The sequence below is a fragment of the Marmota flaviventris genome, chromosome 2, assembly GCF_047511675.1.
Source record: "Marmota flaviventris isolate mMarFla1 chromosome 2, mMarFla1.hap1, whole genome shotgun sequence".
Classification (NCBI taxonomy): domain Eukaryota; kingdom Metazoa; phylum Chordata; class Mammalia; order Rodentia; family Sciuridae; genus Marmota; species Marmota flaviventris.
The window spans coordinates 168,871,548-168,890,924 of record NC_092499.1 but is presented as its reverse complement, the minus strand read 5'-3'; the positions used below and the strand labels follow the sequence as shown (position 1 = coordinate 168,890,924).

The 19,377-nt window shown below is 41.4% G+C and overlaps 1 protein-coding gene and 1 long non-coding RNA gene across 11 annotated transcripts in view; one reads left to right on the top strand and one right to left on the bottom strand.

The window, feature by feature from the left end:
• Positions 1-2,201: 2,201 nt before the first annotated feature.
• LOC139704756 (uncharacterized) lies at positions 2,202-9,413 on the bottom strand. Its single transcript, XR_011706741.1, has 4 exons — positions 9,304-9,413; positions 5,443-5,483; positions 5,147-5,322; positions 2,202-2,900 (listed from the first exon to the last, which is right to left on the bottom strand). It is a non-coding gene; the product is annotated as an uncharacterized lncRNA (long non-coding RNA).
• Lamp5 (lysosomal associated membrane protein family member 5) overlaps positions 8,812-19,377 on the top strand; it is a 22,909-nt gene continuing 12,343 nt past the window's right edge. Inside the window, exons 1-7 of one of the 10 annotated variants that reach the window (XM_071608737.1) lie at positions 8,812-8,908; positions 9,920-10,132; positions 10,572-10,731; positions 16,379-16,949; positions 17,492-17,664; positions 18,047-18,178; positions 18,277-18,382. In XM_071608737.1, the coding sequence (XP_071464838.1) occupies positions 16,886-16,949; positions 17,492-17,664; positions 18,047-18,178; positions 18,277-18,382 (475 nt within the window). In that variant the 5' untranslated portion in view covers positions 8,812-8,908; positions 9,920-10,132; positions 10,572-10,731; positions 16,379-16,885. Of the gene's footprint in view, positions 8,909-9,114; positions 9,163-9,490; positions 10,133-10,568; positions 10,732-11,064; positions 11,535-15,008; positions 16,950-17,491; positions 17,665-18,046; positions 18,179-18,276; positions 18,383-19,377 lie in introns of those variants that run through there. The other 9 variants (XM_071608738.1, XM_071608736.1, XM_071608734.1 and 6 more) reach the window with 9 other exon arrangements.

Sequence of the window (19,377 nt, the reverse complement as noted above, 5' to 3'; positions counted from 1 at the left end):
GAGCAACGTAAGATCAGGAAAGAATATAGAGATAGTAAGTATAGGTGATTATTGCAAAGAGCCTATCTCTTTGCATAGCAGAGAAATGGAGCAATGATTGGAAGGACTTGGTCCATAGGATTAAGTGGCTGAGGTAGGATGTAAGATCTGTCCTTGAGGAACTGGTGACCATGGTGTTAGAAGATCATCTCTATGGATACTGAAACCATCAACAGGAAAAGGAGATGAGTCAGTAGCTAACATATTCAGGAGAATGAGGCATGTCCCACTGTTGAAAGATGAGTAACACAACATGGTTATACAAGAAAGAGTAGTGGAGTTGCAGCCTAATAACATCAAATTGAAAGCTGAGGCTTTAGAAAGAAGGAAGAGGAGAATAGTATTAGAAAAAGTAACAAAGAGAATGCACACCCACCTTCAGCCTGAGCAGGAGGATTTTTAGAGTAAGTGATGGAGTCATGGTATATTAGTCAGCTTTATGTCACTGGGACAAAAAGATCTCAAAAGAACAACCTAGAAGAGAAAAAGTTTATTTTGGCTCATAGTTTCAGTCCATACTGATTCCATAACCTTGGATCTGAGGTAAAGCAGAACATTATGACAGGGGGTATGGCAAAGGAAAACTGCTGAGGATATGACAACCAGGAAACAGAGAGAGGTCTGTTCATCAGGGACAAAATATAAACCTCAAAGTCACACCCCATTGACCTACTTCCTCCAGCCACACCCTATCTGTAAACAGTTATTGCCCAGCTAAGCCATATCATAATAAAATCATGTCACCTCTGAACAATCTTACATTGTATCATGCATGAGCTTTGGAGGGATGTTGTAGATTGATTATGAGGTGTCCCCAAAAAACTCACATGTGAGACAATGTAGGATTGTTCAGAGGTGCAGTGATTAAAATGAGAGAGTTGTAACCTAATCAGTAGATTAATTCACTGATACAGAATAAATGAATGGTAACTAAAACCATGTAGGGTGTGGCTAGAGGAGATTGTCACTGAGGAGATGCTTTTGGTGAATGAATTTCTGTTCTTTCTCTGCTTCCTGATTGTCATGTCATGTGCTGCTTTCCTCCTCCACATCCTCCCACCCAGTTGTTCTGCCTCACCTCAGACTCAGAGCAATGAAGTCAGCTATCTATGGACTGAGACCTCTGAAACCATGAGTGCCAAATAAACGTTTCCTCCTCTAAAATTGCTCTTGTCAATCTTTTGTTCACAATAGGGGGAAAAACAAAAAGCTGACTAAAACAGGAGACGCTGCCTATCTAAAACATAATACAAAAATAATTTTGTATATTTAGAACATAATACAAGTAATAATTAAAAGTAAATATAAAAAAAAACATGGGGATATTGAGAGAGCTGTGCAGCAAGCAATGACCTCACAGGGAATCCAACTCTGAATTGGAACCACTAGGTTAGTGAAATTTTCAGAGAAGATATTAAACACTTAGGAAATTCTGCTTATTTCTGATCATGAGGTTCAGAAGGGAAACATGTGGGAGATGATATCACAAATTCCCAGAGTTTTATAAAGAGGAGCTAAGAGCCTGGGTTCCTTGTGGTCCTAACATAGATAGGGATAAAGGAATCTGAGAATAAGCAGCATAGTTTCCAGGTCTGGTGGGGAGGCTGAGTGTTGAGGAGTGGTAGGTAAGGACAGGGAGAGTCTTGCTAGTGGCACAGTGGCTTCTGGACTGTATCTTCACTTTTATCGATGGGGACCTAAATCCAAAATTAGGAGAGCTGCATCCCAGCACTTGTCCCTCTAGGCCTCAGTTTTTCTTATAACAATAATTGAAATGGAGAAATTCTTCTCTACAGCTCCTTCCACCTATACCACCCTGTAATTTTAAATTAGGTTTTAAATAGTCCTGCAACTTTTTTGATTCTAAGAACATTCACTTTTTGCATCTTCATGGCCTTAGTCAAAGCACTTATTAATCTTTCTTGGCCTCTTCCCATCAAAAAGACTAAAAGTAATAAGTACACTGCAAATTGTTTATTCCCTATTCCTCTAAAGAGTAAGGGGGCAACCTTCAACACATGAAAAGGTGCTTACATTTCTCTGAAAATAGAAAGCTATAGAAAACTTCTATATTAGTTGAGGGATAAAATAGAAAAAAATCATATTATTATATTGTTTGCATGTATGAAAATCTAACTATGAATTTCATTACAATATCTAATTATTACAATATCTAGTTATAATGTATCAATAATTTTTAAAAAAATAACCTCTACATCTATCCCACTGTACATTAAGGAAATTAAAAGTCCCTGGCTACCATCTTCCCTCAATCGTCTCTGTGCTTCATCAGAGCTATGCACAAAGGCTGTCCATGTAATAGAGTATGACTTAAAATAACTGAGCCCCTCTCTAGTTATACAGCCTCCTCTCCATAAACCAGCCATTCTTAAACTGTCGTCCCTGGACCTGTAGCATCAGATCACCTGGGAGCCCAAGAGGAATATACATTCTCTTATAGCATCACCTAGGACTTACTAGAAATACATGGTATCTTGAAGTTTCACAGAGGAGCCTATTAGAAACGTATATTCTCTTGTTGTAGTCTAGCCCTACTGAATCAGAATCTGATTGGTCTCTTGGTCTGTTTTCACAAGTCTTCCAGGTGATTCTGGTGATCAAGGTTGAGAATCACTGTTTTAGACACATTGTAGATACAACACACATTCTGATCTCATGGAAAAAAATCCAGTTCTCTTAATTTTTCATACTCTTTTATATCCCTGGGTTCTCATGCAGTTCCTTCTGCTGCTTGAAAATCCTGCTGATAGTGTCTGCCACCCACATGCTTCTAGACCAGCGTGGTCACCATCTCCTGGGGATAATCCTCCTCAGCCAGATTGAGGGACACATGCCCTCCTCTGTTTCCAAAAAAAAAAAAAAAAAATTCCGCCATCAGGTATTTCATCATTTATTTTATTGCCTCATAACTGTTTACTTGACCTCTGTTCTCCTTCCCAAAGACATGGATTTTCTCTTATTTAGCAAAATTTTTAAACTCTATTATTATGTTTCAAAGCACTGGAAAATTCAACTTTAAAAAATGATTCATTTTTTTTAACCAAAAAGGGTCAGACAATAAGCAATGTAAATAAATGTATTTCTTTGTTTCTATGCCACAATTGATTTTTTTCAAAACACTCTGAATGAGTCTTAATAGATGGCATGTCATAGCTTAGCTAATAGTATGTTTTGCTTTCTTTAAAAGCACAAAAAGTAACTGTGTCTTATAATAATATGACACATGAGATTTGATGAAATACAATCTTCCTGAAAAGCAATATCTTATTAGGAAAAAAAAAACACTTGAAAGAGGAATGGGAATTGTAGCTGTGGGGAGAGATGAATAATCTGAAACAGGACATTCAAAGAAGGTCTCCCTGGGAAGGTGACATTTGAAAACAGACTTGAGGGAGGGGAATGATGAAACCATGGAGCTCTGGAGTGGAGTTTCCAAGTTGAAGAAGCAATGAGATCAAAGGTCTAAGGGCAAGGAAAATGATCTATTTTCTTGGTCTATTTAGAAGAGTATTTACCATGGTATCTGATAAATATACATAAGTGTTTGTTTAATAGACTTTATCTCATCCACTGATAATAGGGTGAGACTTCCAGAACATGTTGGTTGAAAACTATTTTAACCTCATGCACATACCTGCATTAGTGACTCCTGGAAATAACAAAGAATTGTGATAGACAAGTGTAAATTCAGAAAACATTATTTTGCATCTCTGGCATTATAGACCTTATGATAGGTGCTGGAGATACAGAGATGTATTAAATGCAGTCTTTGGACTCAAGGAGTTCTTAACTAGCAGGAAAAACAGTAAAAATAACCACAACATAATAACATAAAGGTATATTCACAGATGCATGAAATGTATTGTGGTAGCCACATAAAAAGGAACAATATCTATGTTCATTTAGACTCCTGCAAAGGCCTAAATCTCATTCTCTTGGAGGAAAGTAATAGACAGCTTTTAAGCAATTGGGTTGAAGTATTTGGCTGTGAGAAGTACATGTACCATGTTGTTTTCAGATCTTGACCTTTGGTAAAATCTCCAATTGCCAAAGTTCTTCAGACTAGGGGTCATACACAGGACACTCATAAGAAATGGGCTGCCCAAAATGGGCTGCTGCCCTCAAGGTTACATATTTTGCTACTAGTGTTATTCTTTAATTAATGGTGTGATCAAGGAATGTAGCTCCATGGTAGAGTACTTGCCTAACATGGGTGAAGCCCTGGGTTTGATCCCCAGCACTGAAAAAAGAAAAAAAAATCAAAGGGATGGAATGCTAGGATAAGATGCCCACCAAATGTAAATTACCACTCTGATCCTGATGTAGAATAAAAGAGGCAAAAAGTGACTCCTGGAAATAACAAAGGATTGTGATAGACAAGTGTAAATCCAGAAAACATTATTTTGCATCTCTAGTATTACAGACACCCCAGATATTTTCAAGAAGTAGATTTATTGGCTACAGAGTCCAGAGGGACTATTGCTTAAAATTTCTCTGAACTCCAAGTCTGGAAATTCTTGGAAATTTATACCCCAGAGTGGAGGGTGTTAGATGTTTACATGACAAGTGTTTTTTTGTCCCATGTTTTAGATTAGACAGAGGTTTTGTCAGTTTTAGCACAAAAGCAGAAGTAACACCATCAAGTCATCATGATTAGCCAAACGTAGCTTTTGCAAGAAAGAGCAAATTGGTCTTCACAAAAAAATAGGAAGTCCTATCCCACATTGAGTTTTTCTTCAGAAATTTTTGCTGATATTCTGTTAATAACCATGATTAGGTCTCTGGAGAAGCTTAATTAAGATTCTTTGATGGGTGGTGGGGGGGTTGCCACTACAGCCCAGCTGATGGTACTTACAAACCCATAAGATGGAATTCCTGTCATCTTTTAAAAGTAGGGAAGGAGTACAGATTTATAGCTGGCTTCGAGTGAGCTGAGTCAAGGAGTAACAGTCCCATAGCATTGGTTTCCTCCCCTTTCTCCCTCTCCCCCCTGTTACTAGAAAGTCTGTTTCCTCCTAGTAAAAACATTTCTGGCAACTCCAGACCTTATATCCTCTTAGGCAACTTCTGAGAAGAACAAGAATACCTTTCCCACAAGCCCTGGGAAATACTTCATCTTCCATCCTCAGGTCAGGTATGAACCCCTGAATCAGGAATCATTGGCAGATTTAACACTGCCAGAGTTCCATGAAATAAAAGTTGACAAAGTTTCCTCTAAGGCAGAGGTGGTTTCATCCAAGGAAGTTGTAGCAGATGTCTGTACTGAAGGAGAAACAAAACAAGAGATGCTTACTGAACATTCAAAATGTGAATCTAATTGATCATCATATCAGTCTGTAATGGCCTCCTGCCTCCTAATTCCAATGACTCACATGAACCCACCATTTTTGTCTCTTCTTCATTTTCAGCATACCTCTTGCTTCCTATGGAGAAACACAACACATGCTGTGAACTAAATCTTGCCCCCCACCATTCATACATTGAAACTGTAAACCAAAAGAAGATGGTGTTTGGAGATGGGGTGTTAGAGAGATAATTAGACTTAGAAGATGTCATGAGGGTGGGGCCCTCATGGTGGGATTAGCACCCTTGTAAGAAGAGACCCCAGAGCTTGCTTTTTGATATGTGAGGACATATCTACAAAAAAGGTGTGGCTAACCCAGAAAATCAGGAACCCAAACATGTTGGCACCCTCATCTCATATTTCCATCCTCCAGAACTTTGAGAAACAAATTTCTATTGTTTACACCACCCAATGTAAGATATTTTGTTGGGGCAGCTCAGACAGACTAATACATTAGAGCAAGGCAAAACTATTTGCACATTCTGGTTTGTGTGTATTTCTGGACAGTTTCCATGGTAACAATGAAATTTAGTTCTACTTTTCTTTCTAGTTGAATGAATTTTCAGACCTGTACTAATACCAAAGCCACCAGACACTTGTGGCTCTTAAGTACTTAAAAGTGCCTGTTCCATATTAGAAATATCAGGTTTATAAGACTTAATACAAAAATGAAATGCAAAATATCTCAGCACTGTTTATTATTTATTAGATGTTGAAATATTAATATTTGTATAAATTAGCTTAATTAAATATTACAGTTGAGCACAATGGCACACATTTATAATCCTGGTGACCTGGGAGGCTGAGACAGGAGGGTTGCAAGTTGGAGGCCAGTCACAGCATTTACTGAGGCCCTCAGCAACTTAGCAAGATCCTGTCTTAAAAATGAAAAAAGCTAAAGTTGTAGCTCAGTGGTAAAGTGCCCCTGGGTTCAATTCCTAGTATGTGTGTGTGTGTGTGTGTGTGTATTCAATCTTGGGTTTTGTGTATTACATATATTTAATTAATCTTGTTTATTTGGGCGGGGGGACTGGAGATTGAACCCAGGGTTGCTTTACCATTGAGGGCCACATCCCCAGTCCTTTTCATTTTTTCAAATTTTGAGACAGGGTCTCACTAAGTTGCTTAGGGCCTCACTAATTTGCTGAGGCTGCCCTTGAACTCATGATCCTCCTGCCTCAGCCTTCCGAGTTGCAGGGATTATAGGGTGTGCACCTTGCCTAGCTTTTCATATAGATATAGACATATAGATAGATATAGATAGATATTTTTTTGAAAGTGTGGCTACCAGAATATTTAAAATTGCATGTCATTTGTTGCAGTATCTCTGTCAGACAGTACTGCTGTTCCCATTTCTGAGATTCTTTGAGTTGAGCATTCACTTGGGACTGTGTTTCTCAAAATGTGATCCCCTCTGGCATAAGTGTCAGCATAATCTGGGAACTTGTTAGGTGTGCAAATATTCAGCCCCAAACCATATCTTTGGGTGGTACCCTCACATGTGGCCCTCCTGGTAAAACTCACAGCTAAGGGTACACTTCACCCTAATTCTTCTAAAACTGATAAGCTAGGAATGAAATTCCTGAAGGTGACAAAAAAACAATCTTTGCAAAGGATAAGGTTTACCAAGTTGCTAAGTGATTTAAAGATTGATTTTATGCTAAAATGCTCTAAATTGGATGTTAATATTGAAGCAAAACCAAGCTGTGGTGTTCTGAAAGAGTGCTGTTTTGGGGGTATGAAATGAGATAAATAGTAGTCCGAGCCCTCTGCCATTTTCGTTAACAATGAGAGTACCTTAGTCCATGTTGTGTTGTTATGACCAAATACCTGAAGCTGTGTGACTTATAAAGAAGAGAGGTTTATTTATGTCACAATTCTGGTAGTCCAAGAGCGTAGCACCAGCATCTCTGTTTGACCTCTGGAGAGGAGCTCTAATTGAAAAAACAGAAAGGTCAAGCATGTGTCCAGGCAAGAGCACACGTGCAAGAGAGATCAAGCAAAGATGGCAGGCTCTCTTTTTAATAACCCACTCTCACATAAACGTCATCAATCCTTCATGAGCACCTCTGTAATGTCAAATGCCTCTTAAAGGTCCTTCCACCTCTTAACAATGGGCACCAAGCCTCAACATGAAATGAGGTGGGGAAAACCATATTCAAACCATAGTAGATATTCTGAGGAATTTGGCCTTTTAAACTCATATTTATTAAATTCGATTCTAAATCTTCACAGTACTCTTTATGGTAGGCACTATTATCAACTTCATTTTATAGGTTGGAAACTGAGATGCAATAAGGCTAATAAGCTGGCCCAAAGTCATACTTGCTGGAGTCAGAATGAATCGGGTCATAGAGTCCAGGGGCCTTTACATGTGGTTTTGCATAGGGCCTGTGCTTCAGCCCAGCTAATCCCAACTCATTTGCCAAGTGAGTGTTTCTATACTAGTAGAGATGGTGACATCAAAATTATGGAGGTGGGGGAGGAGGTCATTTAAAAACAAAACTGCCTGGGCTTTGCCAATCATAGGTTAAAATTTTCATTGGCTTGATGTGTGTCTAGGAGTGCATAACAGCTCAGGAACTGCAAAGCAAATCCCATTTGATACATGATGAAGAGGAGGCTGAGAAACAGGGCTGAACAGCTGGCAATAGCCAAACCCAGACTTTAAAAATTAGACTAACCTAAATTCTGCACTGGTTCTCTGGATATCTTTTTATCATACAGGTTCTGAGGTAGTCAGGCTACATTGAACCTGAGACCTTACCATCTCCAAGTGATGGTGATGCCGTTGGTCCAAGAAACAATACTTCTGTTCATTGAGCAGTACAATGTTCCAGGCCCTGAACCATAAGGGCTTTCCTGGTCCTCTAGAGAGCTGCAGCTTTCCTAGCTATACCAGCCTGGGAAGACATATTGTGCCAAGGTATGGGCCCAGATTGGGGATTCCTTGAGAATGCAGGCCTGATGCCCCTAGTGCCCTTCAAGATCCAGTTTAGAGTAAAAGCATTGTACCAGAGTAGGAGTTAGTTTCTGAGACCTGGAAGAGAATTCCAGGAAGCTGAAAAGAAGTTATGATCTAGAACCCAGAAACAGGAACACCTAGTGACCTGACCCCTCTTCTGGTGTCCTCTCACTTAAATTCAGCCCCTGGCTCCCCTTTCCTGTTGCCCCTTTGGACTCCAGCCTGAGCCAGGGGCAAGGAATTGAGAAAGGATGGAACAGTTTTGTCCTCCCCAAGAGCACAGGGATTTCTTGGTCTTGCTGGAGGATTAGACAGAGGGGATTGAAGAGTTCCAGTGTAGATTTTTCCATGTAGCCTTTCCCAGCCTTTCTCCACTGCTGCCGGGACTGTAACACAAGGCCTGCTCTCATCATCCAACCTTGCTATTGTAGTGACTGGGAGGAGGTTCCGCCTCCCGCCGGGATTCCGCCTAAAGTGCAGGAAGCCCGGTTCCCATCTTTGGAGAGATGAGGGTTTAAGATCCGCCCAGAATGCGGAGGGTAGGGGGTAGTTTCTCTCTCTCTCTCTCTCTCTCTCTCTCTCTCTCTCTCTCTCTCTCTCTCTCTCTTTAATGGCTTTCAAGTCTCCTTGCAGATCTTTCTTGGCATTCCAAGGGTGAATTCCGTTCTTTCTCAATCTCCCACGGGAAAGAATGTCTGATAGCGTGGTGCCGGGGTACGCCTAAGCCCAAAGTGCAAAGGAGGAAAGGCACTGGGCCACCACCCTGCTCAACTCTGCGGTCCTTCGCGACAGCGTATGAGGATCTTCCTGTTCCCCAAACAGAGAATTGAGGAAGGGATAACTTCTAATTAGGAACGGATCTCAGATTTTTCTTTATCATATGCCACTCCCCCCAACCAAAACCCAGCGCCGAGTGCTGGTTTCCTGCACTCACCCAAACCCGCCCGCCAGGCCAACCCAGGTTCTGGCCCATCAAGTCAGGAAATGAGACCATCCATCAGCGCCGAGTTCCTGGGAGCCCCAGCTGGTCCGGAGTGCGTTCCCGGAGGCGTGCCCCATCTGTGTGCCTCCTCAAAGTCACTGGAGAATAACAGCGCAGCAGTAGCTGCTGAGAGTCGGGTCCGCCAGGTCACGCACTTGGCTGGCGCTCGCGGCTTTCGCTGGCTTTGCTCGTCTGGGCTCCAAGGGCCATTTGCCTTGGATTGAGACTCCTGTGGCGATGGGTTGCTACCGGTCTCTACAGACCGGGCTGCTTCCTTGGAGGTCTTGGGTGGGGAGACCTTGGAGGATTAGAAAATCCTAGGGAGGAAATAGACTAGGAGACTGCGCAGGCAGGTGCCCACCCGGGGTTGCTGGACAGGGGAAGCATTTGGCAGAGCTGGGGATGGAGGAGGTCATAAGTCTAGGAGTCTCCTAGGCTGGACACCCTGCCAAATTTGCTTTTGAAAAAGAAAGAAAAGGCCCAAATGGTCGCCACGGAGGGCAAATGAAGATATAAATGTGGTGTTTGCGTACCTTTATTTTAAACTATAGTTGTTTTTATTTTGAAGGAAACATCGGGAGTACTCCAGGGTGTTTTGCAGGTGTGGGTCCTATAGAGTTTTTATCTGACCCATTCACTGGAGGAGAAGGGAGAAGCCCGGACGTGCCACCCTCAGGTCGCTCTGGCAGCAAGATGGGGCTGAGCATCAGGGGGCTCTCCAGCAGCCCTGTGCACCTGGGCTCCCCAGAAGTCTTTAGAATGGAGACTGCTGAAATGTAAGGTAGGCTCCTGGTTTGTTTTGGAAGATGCCCATTAAGGAGGAAACCCGGATTTTTCTTGCAATTGTGACCTACAACGGAAAATACCCTATGCGCTCATTCCCACTCCCAGGTTCCGAAGGGAGAAGGGATGAAGTAGAACAAAACCCTAACCTCAAAGTTCAGAGCCTCCTGCAGTCCAGGGCTCCCGAGAGGGTGGAGATAGGAGGCAGTACTTTCAATATCTCTTTGCTCCACCTGGTGATTACTAAGTGCAGCCATTAGGGAGGGAGCCTAGGGAAGGGGCACTAATGAATAATTAATCCACCTTCTCACCTTTTAGTTCCATGCCCTGAAACTGCTGGGCTTAGAAGAGGATCTTGCTCCCAGGTCTGTGCCCTAGACTGTCAGCTCACCCTTGTAGCCTGATCCACCCGTCTCTGCTTCACTTTCTCTAAGCAGGAGCCATTTCCCATTTGGAAAACCTCACAAGGTCCCACAGTTATCCAAGGAACAAGCAGCCTCCAGGATCACCGAGAGAGCCCCACCTCCCCCCGCCCTGGACCGGGAGTTCAGCATCCTCCTCTTCTTATCCGAAGCTGGAATGTTGAATTTCCCTGAGGTGAGGATACTGAGCTGGCCCTTTATGGGGGAGAAAAAAATTTAAAGGAGAGAAGGGAACCTCTGTAACCCAATTTCCCCCCTCCCCTCTTCAATACCCCTCTTAATACTACTCCGCCCGGTCTCCTGTTTCCCTGCTTTTTGCCTAGGGCAGAGGAGGGACCCCAGAGATGGAAACCGAAGAGCTGCAAGGTCTCACTGCCCATTTTCCTAGCAACACCGCGGAGTTTTTCAAGTCTTTGGGGGTATAAGAGCTCTAGAGAAGGTCGTAGAGGAGCCAATACACTCTCGGGCAGAAACTTTCTTCCTCTTTTGTCCTTTCTTCCTTTTCTAGACAAAACTCCCTTATTTCACCACACAAAAAGCTCCTGTAGCCTTGGCGAGAAAAGGTTCCTGTCGCCTTGGCAGGGACTTGCTCAACTCAGGTACCCTCCGGATTGATATCCCTACGTTGTCTATGGAGCAATTGTGGACCTCACCTTTGCAACCTGAGCAGGGACTTGCTTGCCCGGACGCGAGAGCTCAGGTTGCAGGCAGTTGGATGAGGAGCAATAGCTTGCATCTCTCCTCGGGTGGGCTGAAGCTGTTGGGACTGGAGTTCACAGTGAGTGTGCGGGGGCTTAAACTCCCAGCCCAAGAATCCCAAACTCTGAGCAACCAGGCCCATCTAGCTCCGCAATTCCAAGGTAACACCTCAGGGGCACAGTCCATGTGTCCAGACGGACGCACACTTCTTAAATGTTCAGATATTACATTTTAATAATGGAAACAAGAGGAAGTGAGGGGAAAGGGAAAAATAATACAAGGGGGGAGAAATGAATGACAGTAGAGGGGGTAGAGAGAGAAGAGGGGAGGGGAGGGGAGGGGAGGGGGGATAGTAGAGGATAGGAAAGGCAGCAGAACACAACAGACACTAGTATGGCAATATGTAAATCAATGGATGTGTAACTGATGTAATTCTGCAATCTGTATATGGGGTAAAAATGGGAGTTCATAACCCACTTGAATCAAAGTGTGAAATATGATATATCAAGAAATTTGTAATGTTTTGAACAACCAACAATAAAAAATTAAAAAATAATAATAATAATGGAATTCCCCTCAGGAATTGCTGGGTTCACTTCCCTGCTAAAGTCACTCAAAGATGTGGGATATTCTGTCCAGGCACGATGGAGGGTGTGCCCTTAGGAATGGAATGTGGAAGAAGAGAGGAGTTATCCTTCCCAGATGTTGCTACTGGAGTTATAAAGTCACATCTAACACATCACTTTTAGACTCTCATTCCTGTTAACTTTCCAAGACACTGTTTTCTTTTGACTTTCTTTGTTACTAGAGCAACTTGCATTTTTTTTTTTCAGAAAAGTCATCATGGAGAGGTCCCAAATTTATAACACTGGGCATCTGGGGCACTCCAGGACTTCACATGCTGCCTTTGCAAAACTTCCAAGGGAGCATAACAGGCCCTCAGCAACACACTTAGCCTCCCTCCCCAAAGCCTTTTTTAATTTTCCATAGTATTCAAAACATCTTGAGGTAGTATGCAAATAACTTCAGATATACCAAAGAGTAACTAAAGTTACCCCTGTGACTCATTATAAAATAAATGGTAGGGACCTGAATTATGTCAGAATTCAAGTAAGGAAACTACTTTAAATGAGCCTCACTTTTTTATGATGCAGGCCCCTAATGTAAAATTATTTCTTGGTAAGACAACTTCTTAGAGGATAAAACCACCCAACAACAACAAAACACTTCATAGGACTCTTGTTTAAACTCTACTGAACAGTCCCCTGACCCAATTGATATTTCTTCTCTGCTAAGAAGAAGAGTAAATTGTGCTTCATGGCCTAAAATCTTACATGTAGTATCAAATAGCAACCGAATGCCTATGTGAGAAACTCTAAACTGACCAAACAGTTACTTAATTAAAGACTGATTCAAAAGACAAAAAAAAAAAAAAAAAAAAAAGATTTCTATTCTATTCTAGGATTTGGCAATGTATGCACAAAATACTCTTGTGTGTACTTACTTTTCAGTTCCTATCCCCAAATGGTTTCTATCCTAGAAAGGATTTAAATGTTATTCAAAGACAATGATGAAATAGCTCTCCATTGACAAGTAAGCTGAAAGCAAGAAAATGTTTTAGTGAGTAGTAATTCTGGCTTAACAATGCTGTATATGTGGTTCAGGTTCTCTCTCTCTCTCTCACCCTCCCTCTCTTTCTCTCCCCCCCTCCATGTATGTGGGGGTGGCATTGGTGGGAGTGGGGACAGCAGAAGCAGAGGCTATTTTTACACTTGACTATAAGAGGGACAGAAACCTAAACAATCAAATTTCAGCTTAACAAAGCCTTGCCTTTTCCTATTGAAGCTCATATGTATACTTTTCTAATTAGTTTTGTTTCCTTATTTTCATAATTTTGCTTTTTGATTCTACAAATGCAAATCAATTGTATAAAGAAATGCACTTAACTTGAAAATTTTAATTTTGTTTAGAGAAAGTTTTGCATAGGCCTGTCTTTTGCATATGCCTTCTATGGTTGAATGAATGACCAGAGAGAAAAAAACCACATAGAGATAATCAGTATATAAAGCATTGTGAATTTTGGAGCCTAATTTCTTCTTCATATCAAATTGATAATCATTGAAAGATGAAGAGTTACATCTTTGCATCAACTCCATTATTCCACAGATATTTCATCTGCATTGCCATTCCTTGTCTTACTCACAGGTCAAATTATCCACTTCCTTCAAGACCCACCTTCTTTCAGAGGACTTCTTTGTCAATTTCAACCTCTCTTAGGATGGCTGTTTTGCCTTTTCCTTTGAACAGCTTATGTACCCACTGTGGCAAGCTGCACTGCATCTTCATGTGTGTTCTTATTTTTTCCCATCTAAATTGGGAGTTCCTTGATGCGGGGACTTTTCTTTTACTTATATAAAATAGCAAGCATCCAATATCATGAGTTTCATGGAGGCTAATTTAATATGTAAATGCATGGTTGAAGAGGATTCTTTCAGGACCTAGAAGATTTAGAGAGGTTCCTAAACCCAGTGTGTTGGATCTGGTCACACTTATGTTTATCTTTTGTTTTAACTACCAACAGCACTAATGAAAATTGACAGGCCCCACCCACACAAGAGTACATGTATATATCAATTTGTACTGGTTTCTCATAGTTGAGAAATGAGAAATGGATCAAATCCTGGGGAGCTTTGTTAATATCTAAAGTACAGTTTATCGGTAAAGTTTTCTTTTTCACCACCTCTGGTTTTATGATAAGGAACGGAGTATATACATTTTTCAAAATTATTAAAAAGTCTTATTAATGTAGGTTAAAGTTGTAAGTTTAATGATCTAGTTCCTATTGCAAGTAAGAATGACTACTGATAAAATGAGTAAATTATTGAGCATCTGGAAGTATAAGCAGTGTTTAAGATTGAACACCAAAAAAATGGTATTGAATTAATTATGTTTTGAAGATGATCTTCCCCAGAAGAAAAGTTTAAAGTCATTTTTTTTCTTTTCTTTTATTTAAAAATATCTTCTGAGTATTCCATTTGTATCGGGTATGAAAAGAAATAGAGGAAAAATATTTAAAAGGAAACATCATCTGGTTTATAAATCAATTACAATTTGCTACAATATGTTAAGATTGATGAACAATGGTGCTTCCCATCTAATCTTTTTTTTTAAATAAACTTTTAGGTGGTCACAATACTTTTATTTTTATATGGTGCTGAGGATCGAACCTTGTGCCTCACGCTGGGCAAGCACTCTACTACTGAACCACAGCCCCATCTTTTATTATTAAAGCAGAGAGCCATGAATTAATCCTGTTAGTCTTTTAACAGGTTATGAAGTGAGATGTCTGCAACAATGTATCACAAAAGAAACTATCACAATCTTTTTACAATTCTCTCTCTCTCTCTCCATTGTACAATGGTATTTATTTATCTTTTGGTGTCTAAAGCACTAAGCATAATGCAAGTAGTAGATATTCAGTTTAATGCTAGTAGATTATATTAACCTGTATTTTGTTTTGAATGCTTTTATATTCATTGGTTCATTTTACTTAACCAGCCATCCCTTAGCTATGATCCCAATATTTTAGACTGAAAAACTACAATCTGTACATGATCATGCAAATAATAAATAGTGAATTCTAAACTGAAATCCACCTATTTTTTTTCTCATTAAAGTTGTAGAAAGAGAGGGAAGGAGGGAGGGAGAGAAAGGGAGAGACAGGGAGAGAAGGGGGGAGATAGAGAAGAGAATGAGAAAAATGCTATATTATATGTTATTGCTTTATAATTTTACATAAATGCTTTATAATAATTTCTAACATGACAAAATGTAAGGTGTTGTAAAATTACAACTTTCCACTGACAATTGTCTTTATATAAATCACAATTTTGCCTCAATTCTTTTATATATAATTATTTATGTAAAGTTCTTGAGAAATATGTGGCTGAAATACCACAATGTAGTATAAGTAAAGATGTAAAATATAGTATTGATTTAAATAATATGTCATAAGTTGAATCACTAGTGATCTAATTTTTGATGCAAGGCTGTGTTTGAAAGCAAAAAAAAAAATTATATGGATGCTTTGAAGTAAATTCCATGTCAAAATATTATTATACTTTAATGAGAACCCTATAAATTTCAGGAATATAAATTGTTGATAGAGATTTTAGGTTTTAGTTTGTTATTTGGTCATTGAATAAAGATTTTTTTAATGAAAGTCAAAATCTAAGTATTATATAAGGAGAGAGGAAGATGATCCTTACAAAGTTACAACATGTGATTCTTCTATTTTAATTCTAACTGACCATGTGATGTTTGGAAGGTCATTTAATTTCTCTGAGCCTCGGTTTAGGGGTAGGTATAACAACAATAATTCTATATCTTCCTTTCTCTACTCTCTAAAATTGTGAGGAAGATCTAATTAAATAATACATGTAAAATGCTTTGCATTTTGCCCTTTAACATGACATTGTTTATTTTATAGCATATTACTGAGTGAGCAAGACTATTCATATACTGAAATATTCACTAAGAAAAGAAATATTTGACATCACCACAATTAATGAGGACAACACGAGGACACCTAAAAAGGGTGTATTCTTATTTATAGAGCAGGAACAGGAAAAAATGAGCAAACTACCAAAAAATGTAAATATAGGAATTATCCCAGTAATATTTGTTTTTCTTCCACTAGAGGCTTTAGAATAATATCAGTGTGTATTTTTTCTTACATAACTATGTGACATTACTTACAGCATAATTCTAAAATTCCTGTCCTAAAAGACCCTAGATAACCTCATAAAATTTACATCTCTCTTGGCAGAATAATCACAATATAATCAGTGAGGGTATGTGACCCCAAAGTTCAGAGTCCACATGCACTCAGAAAGTATAACAGGACAATAAGTCCAAAAGGAGACATCAGACTGCATTGTCTGATGGCCCCATTTAAGGAGACATCAATTTAACTTTAAACCTATGAGCTCCATTGAGAGCAGGGAAGAGAAGGAGATGTTTCTAAATGTATGAAACTGTTGCCATAGCATTTTCCTTCTCATTCTTTTCTACCCTTCCTCCTCTAAAGCAGGCGCAATTTGTGCTCTACCGTTTTCTTTCAGGAGCCAGGAGCATTTTCAGAATTTAGGACTCCAGTGATATGATATTTATACTACATATTACTTGTACCTGGTCGGGAGGTTAATAAGTCCAAGGGTGCCATTAAGTTTCCCAGGAGAAACTCATCGTTGCGGACACAATTGCAGAATAAAGAAAAAAACTCAGGGAGAATTTTAGCCCCCCTAAATCTCATTGGACCTCTGCACAAGCCAAGTCACAACCACTCCTGCAACACAACCGGATTCCTTTCAGCACTCGCAGCCATGGACAGCTCCCTCGCCATGCGTTGCTGCTCTCTGCAGTGATCTGACTTCCCCAGCGAGCAGCGGCCGGTGCGGCACCCGACCCCGGTCTTAGCCAGCGCGTAGGGAACACGCGCTCCCTCCCGCCTCCCTCTCAGTCCCCCGCCCTTCGCTCACTCCGGCCCACTCCAGCAGCGACTTTGAGGGATTCCCTCTCAGGCGCCCACTGCAGCAGCACATCTGGCCTCTTCCGCAGCAACTGCAAGCATGGATCTCAGAGGAAGAGCCTTTCTCAGCGTCCATAGACTTCGAATTCTTCTGATGCTGTTCCGTGAGTACCGTTTTTTGGCGATTGGGTGGGCAGGATGCACTCTCTGCAGAGAATAGAAATGGTATACTAAAGCCAGTATTTAAGATTAAAAATATGGTCCTTATGTTTTGAGGGTTTTTTAATTTTTTTTTTCTTTTGGGAGAAAGGGGAAGGATTTCCCCGCTGGTGGGAGGGAGCTCCCTTGGGAACCACACACCTGTGTAGCATATGCCAGACCGAGCGCTAGACAGGCTGGCTTAGTGGGGTCACAGGATTGGCAAGAAAGGTTTGGCTTCAAACCCCCAGGATGTAGAGAAAAGCCAGTTTCATTGCAAATAAGTAAGAATATTTAAATGTTTAAATTTTATCCCCATTTTAAATCAAAAGCAACGGAACTGAGTTTGTTAGCGCTGGGCTAGAGAAATGGCTTGAAGAGCACACAGCTGCTAGCAGGGAACTTTGTCACTCCAAAGCCCGCAGATCGCGGTCTCTGCACTCTAGTGACCCATACGCACGGAATTCAGGAGCACTAAACTGATGAGATCCTTTTGTTTGTTCCGCAGATACAATGGCTCAAATCATGGCAGAGCAAGAAGTGGAAAATCTCTCAGGCCTTTCTACTAACCCTGAAAAAGACATATTTGTTGTGCGGGAAAATGGGACGACGTGTCTCATGGCAGAATTTGCAGCCAAATTTATTGTACCTTATGATGTGTGGGCCAGCAATTATGTCGATGTAAGGAACCCTTTTCCCCCCAGCTTGATCCTAGGGCTCCAGGGCCGAAGGGCACCCTCCCCTTATGGCCCTGCGAAGACCTGGGTCGCCCGCCTTTCCCCCAACCCCATAACCCTGCAGGCTGCTCCAGAATGCTGCATGGGGGTTCCGGCTTGTACACCTTCTGCTCGCCCTGCCTGCTTTGAAAATAAATCCCCTTTTCTCTGCTTCCCCACTGGCGGGGGCTGCACGTAGAAAATCTAACCGCATGTTCCTGGACATGGGAGCGCGCGCGCGCGCAAAGGAGTGCCCAAATGTGCAACCCAGAGTTTGGATGCGCCGCCCTTAACAGCCCCACTGGGGCCTGCACCACTGAGTGGGCGCGGGGCGTCTATGTTCCCAGCTGATCACAGAACAGGCTGACATCTCGTTGACCCGGGGAGCTGAGGTGAATGGCCGCTGTGGCAGCAGTGAGTCGGAGCTGCAGGTGTTCTGGGTGGACCGTGCATATGCTCTCAAAATGCTGTTTTTAAAGGTAACTCCCACAGGGGCGCGCCTAGAGGCTGTGGGTGTGGGCCATAGCAGACCCAGAAGCCCTTGGAGCGGTTGACACGTGCCTCCCACTTTTGACAGGAAAGCCACAACACGTCCAAGGGTCCAGAAGCGACGTGGAGGCTGAGCAAGGTGCAATTTGTCTATGACTCCGCGGAGAAGACTCACTTTAAAGACGCAGTCAGCGGTGAGTGGAGTCTGGCGGGGCTGGGGAGGAAGGCTGGGAAAGTGCAGACAGCCCTGGGAGCCAAGGCGCTGATGAGAAGTTCCTCAGGGTTTGGGAAACCAGTCTGGGCTATGCACTGCTAGGCCAAGTCCAGCCTTGGCCTGCTTGCTCTGCAGGGTGGAGGAGACATGAAGGCCTGAGTCCTCTAGGAATTCCTGTGTCACTCAGGGCCTGATTTTGTCCTCTGACTGCTTCATACCCGCCTCATCATTTAGTTTCAGAAGAAACATGGAGAAGGACGCCAAAGCTTTATTTTTATTTTCTTCTGCACCATTTTTTCACCCTAAAAATGCGACTATCCTTTTTGGTCAGGATTGGATGGCTTTCAGTATCATTCTGCGCATGGCAGCAAGGCTCGCACAGTGTCTTCTGTCATCAACTGCAGCCACTTTGGAGCTTGTTCTATACCCCAGGCCTTAATTTATAAGCTTTTTCCTGACCATTCTTTCATTTTGGCGATTAAACTACTGGCTTTACTAGGCCGTTTCTATTCTCTACAAAGAGTGCATCCTGCCCACCCAATCGCGGAAATATATACCAGTAATACTGCATCAAGAGAAACATCTATTTACTAAATAACAATGTATCTATCTGCAATCACTATCAAAAAGCATATATAAGTTTTTTTTTAAGAGAGAGAGAGAATGAATCTTTTTTGTAGATGGACACAACACAATGCCTTTATTTTTTTTTTATGTGATGCTGAAAATTGAACCCAGGTCCGCCCATGCTAGGTGAGCGCTCTACCGTTGAGCCATAATCCCAGCCCAACATATTTACGTTTTTAAAAATTATTTTCTTCATAATGAGGCCTTCAATCACCCAGTCACCTGAGCTGCAAAATAATTTTTATTGAAATCAAATGAATACATGTGTCATCTGTCCTTTCCCTCCCCTTTTAATAACTGTAGTTTAAGGAACATTTTTTCTTTTCATCAAAATTTATCTTCATGCAT